The sequence below is a fragment of the Trichechus manatus genome, unplaced genomic scaffold (assembly GCF_000243295.1).
Source record: "Trichechus manatus latirostris isolate Lorelei unplaced genomic scaffold, TriManLat1.0 scaffold00282, whole genome shotgun sequence".
Classification (NCBI taxonomy): domain Eukaryota; kingdom Metazoa; phylum Chordata; class Mammalia; order Sirenia; family Trichechidae; genus Trichechus; species Trichechus manatus.
In genome coordinates this window covers 700,839-705,285 of record NW_004444218.1, presented here as the reverse complement: position 1 = coordinate 705,285, position 4,447 = coordinate 700,839, and the positions used below count along the sequence as shown (strand labels likewise).

At 59.1% G+C, this 4,447-nt stretch overlaps 1 protein-coding gene across 1 annotated transcript in view; it reads left to right on the top strand.

Annotated features, from left to right (window-relative positions):
* The window catches only part of GNB1L (G protein subunit beta 1 like), a 77,139-nt gene that overhangs the window by 59,707 nt on the left and 12,985 nt on the right, over positions 1-4,447 (top strand). Inside the window, exon 7 of the mRNA XM_023725057.1 lies at positions 890-1,108. Within this exon, the coding sequence (XP_023580825.1) occupies positions 890-1,108 (219 nt within the window). The remainder of the gene's footprint in view (positions 1-889; positions 1,109-4,447) is intronic.

Genomic DNA, 4,447 nt, shown 5'->3' with positions numbered 1-4,447 from the left:
GGGAGGTAACCTGGGCCTGTCCTGCAGATATTTCCCATTGCTGGCACCCGAGGACTCAGCCCCTGCTGCCTTCTCTCAACCCCACACTCCTAGGATGAGGTACTGAGCACAGAGTGCCCCAGGACTGAGCACAGGGCGCCCTGGGGCCAGAACCAAGCACTCTTCGGGCGGGGAGGGGCGCGCTGCTCTGCTGTGATGTGTGATCCAGTGACGTGCCTCTCCTGGAGTTGTTTCAGGGGCTGAAATGAATGAGGTGTCTGCCCGGGGTGCTGGGCCCTCTGACCCGGGCCCTCATCCATCACAATAGCTCAGGGCTGGCTGGAGCTCCTCTCACACCCGTTAGCGTCGTGGCGACTCACCGGGGGGCAGGGAGCTGCCGCAGAGACATTGACAAAGCACAGAAATTTCATTTTTCATGGTGATAGGGCTCGCGATTTTTTCTGGGTTGGCAGTTCTAGACAGGTAGCTGGCCAAGCCAGGAAAGGCTGCGAGTCTCAGGGCTGTGGGGGCAAGGAGGCAGGACGACACACCTCTGGAGCATGAGAGGGGAGGTGGTGTCAGGCAGCACCCTTGTGGTGGTGCCAGACCAGGGCAGTGAGGACCCTTTGGGCAGGATGATGGGTCGTGGTTCTACATCCTCCAATTCACATTCCTCCTGGGCTCCCCCCAACACCAGCCCCCGTGGTGTTTCTGTGCTGATGGTGTCAGCCTTGAGAGGGTGCTGGGGGTGAGGCGCTTCTGACCTGCTACTGCCAGACCGCGAACGCAGCACAGAGGGCAGTTGGCTGGGAGAGGCGCACATCCAAGGGAGAGCTCCTTACCCCAAAGGTCAACAGGACCCTTCCAGGAGGAGGGACTGCGTGCTGAGCTGATGCCTTGCTCTTCCCAGCAGGCCGACTCCAGCCCCCGCCCGCGCCTGCTGGCCGGCTACGAGGATGGATCTGTGGCCCTGTGGGATGTCTCTGAGAGGAAGGTGTGCAGCCGCGTCACCTGCCATACGGAGCCTGTCATGGGCCTTGACTTTGACTCCCAGAAGGCCAGGGGCGTCTCGGGCTCTGCGGAGAAGGTTCTGGCTGTCTGGAGCCTGGATGAGCAGCAGTCCCTGAAGGTCAGTGCGCCGGACCTGGTGTCATTTATCCTGCTTTGCACTAACAGTCTGATAGGCTGAAAAAATATTTAGGCATGAAGAGGAGTTGTTGCAGATCCCCGACTAATTAATCACTGTGAGGCGGGGCGCCACGGGCCGGTCCACAGGGCCGACGCAGGAAGAGGGGGCGTGGGCGTGTGTGAACTGTTCACATGGTTTGGGTTTCTCCCAGACCTTGGGTTAACAGCAGTCACGTCTTGTCCATCTAGAGAAAAGCCATGTAGAGTCCAGGAGTATTCAAGCCCATTTGTGAAAACTCAGAGGAATTTGGTAAATAAGGAACTGATTAATCAAAAAAAGAAAACTCAGTGTGGAAAACACCCATGGAGTCACGCCCCGAGTGGTGGTCTGCAGGCTGCCAGGGAGACTGCTGGGAGCTAGGTTCAGAGGCCTGGGGCAGAGCGGACTGCTGCTCAAAGCCTCCCCTCTGTGTCTTTCGGACTTGACCATCTCACATGGCACACGGAGCAATTGGACCACATCTGGGCTTCTGGCCCCAGCACTCAGCATAGGGTGGCCCCCTGCATGCTCAGCCCCTGTGTGGGGATGTGATGGAGTCGAGTGTGTGGAGTGGTGGCCTCCTGTCCAGGCCTGGCTCTGGTGAGGTCCTGTCTTGGAGGGGCAACCCACAGAGGTTGAGGTGTTGGGTGTGTCCTCTGCTTTTCAGGCCCCAGAATGTGGTCTGGGCACATACTGGCTCCTGGGAGTATGTGAGGAGTCCCATTAGCAAGGGAACCTCAGAAGGCCAAGACTTACCAACTCCTTCAAAAAGCCATGTTGTGAGGGGGACAGGATTCTGGCCAGGGCTGTGTGTCCCCAGCATGACTACGAGCAGAGGCAAGCCCAGTTCCCTGGCCTCTCTTACAGGCTTTCTTTGGTTCCTCACTGGAGAGAGGCCTGCACAGCTGAACCCCAGGGCTCTGCCTGCACCTGGGCCCCTTGGTACTGCCCTCCTATGCACACCTCCCACCACACCTGAGAGGCCGCATCACTCTGGGCCCCTGAAAGCAGGAAGTCGTTCCCAGCAGCCCTCGCAAGCCTGCCTCGCTCACACCTGCTCGTGCCAGGGGAGAGGCTAGGCCCACCCTGACAGGCAGTGGTCAGAGTCCCTGAAGTGCTGGTCTGAGTCAGGGAGAGGTGGACCTGGGTGAAAATCCAGACACATTGGGAAGGGGCGGGAATGCTGGCTGAGCAGCCAGCAGGGCCCTATAGGCATCACTGCACTTTGGGTGCAGCCATGGGGACAACATGGCGAGATCTTCCAGGGGAGGGACGAAGCAAGGCCAAGGGTGCGGGCCAGGGAGCAGGTCATCACCGGAGAGCTCCAGGAAGCCTGGTGCCCAGAGGCCAGAGGCCGTCCAGAAGGTTGGGGTTGCTAGTGCCTGGAGTGCTTGGGAGAGGTGGAGCGGAGTGAGGCCAGGATGTGTCCTTTTATGTGGCAGTAAGCAGGTCAGGGCGTCCCTGGAGAATGGAGGTTAAGACCAGAGTGAGCGCTGTGGCAGGAAAGAACTGGGCCAGGCGACAGCCCTGGATCGAGGCTGGCCTGTTGTCCTCCATGCAACACCATCTCTGGACAGGGACCTGAGGGATTTGGGGGTGAGCCCTGCAGGGTGCGGGAAGGAGGGGCACATGTGAGTACCCTGGCAGGCTGCTACAGCCAAGGGAAGGAGGGGAAGGTGGGATCCACACGGGCTCACAGGCGAGACAGTCACGCATCAAGTTGTATGCTTCCACGGGACCACCCCCTCTTCCAGGTCAGCCCTGTGCCAGGTACAGAGGAGATTCTCGGTGGTCTGACCTGCCCCGTCTCACAGAAGCTCTGGGAGAGGGTGGCCAGGCAGGTGCTGTCCATAGTGGGGCCACACCCTGTGCTGTGATGGGTGGACTTGCCCGGTGGAGGCCACTGAGGCCTGGGGAGTCATTGGCCTGGGTGGCAGTGTGTTTGAGTCATCCAGATGATGCTCATATTTAGGGACTAGAGGCTGAGCCTCTCTGGGAGCTGAGTCTTCGTGCAGCCCGTGTCACAGCCATCTCACTTGGTGGCTGGCCCAGCAGCAGGGCTGTTAGCCTGTGCTGAGCCTAGTGGGAGAGTGTCAGCTCAGATCCGTCCCTCCTGCTCCTTGAGCCTAGAGGAGACCTGGTAGTGCCCACCTCTCTCTGTGGGGGTCCAGTCCTGCTGTGGCTTGAACTTTATTAGCCTGACCAAAGCAGCTCCCCTCATCACCCTCCTGGTGTGGCCCTGCACCACCCTAGATTTCCCTGCACCCCAGCTTCCTCCTGCTGGCCCAGCCCAGGTCTGTCTGGTCTACCCAGGCTTGTTCAGGAAACAGCTGCTGGAAGTTAAGACTTAAATTTATGGGGCATGTTCTAGTCCCGAGCTGGTTTTACTGTGTTAATGAATTTAAAAGTTAAAGCAGAAGGGGGAACCAGAAATTGCAGAATGAAAGTGGTTGGCGTGATGTGTGGTGAGGCGCTTGACAGGGGGCCTCTGCACACAGTCGTCCACATCAAAGGAGGGCAAAGCTTTCAAGACGGATTGTTCTTCCGATCACCCCAGCAGCCGTACAAGGAGGCAATAGTCCTGGGAGATGCTGGAAAGGGAAGAGTCTAGCTGGAGAGGGCTGAGGCCAACCTGCATGCTCTCCCAACTTCACCTTCAAAGTTGGCCTCAGAGGTCTAGCAGGGTCTCAGGTTCTGTAAAGCCCAGGCCATGGGGAGGAAGCAACGCTGGCTGCACTTTGCCAAGATGAGCAACTGAAAGCATCTGTGACACCTGGGAACAGGTGAGGTGACCACACACCCTCGCTGTTTACAGAGTGTCCTCCAGTGAGGCGACTGCACACCCTCACCGTTCACAGTGTCCTCCAGTGAGGTGACTGCACGCCCTCACCGTTCACGGAGTGTCCTCCAGTGAGGTTACCACACGCCCTCACCATTCAGAGGGTCCTCCAGTGAGGTGACCACACGCCCTCACTGTTCACAGAGTGTCCTCCAGTGAAGTGACCGCACGCCTTCACCGTTCAGAGTGTCCTCCAGTGAGGTGACTGCACGCCCTCACCGTTCACGGAATGTCCTCCAGTGAGGTTACCGCATGCCCTCACCATTCAGAGGGTCCTCCAGTGAGGTGACCGCACGCCCTCACCTTTCACAGAGTGTCCTCCAGTGAGGCGACCACGCGCCGTCAGCAATGAGCTACAGCACCATGGGTCCGGAGGCGCCACCCATCTGAGCCCTCCGTGCTCTGGTGCAGCTGCCTGCCTCGGGCTTGTGGGCCACGTGGACACAGATGCGCCTCACCTC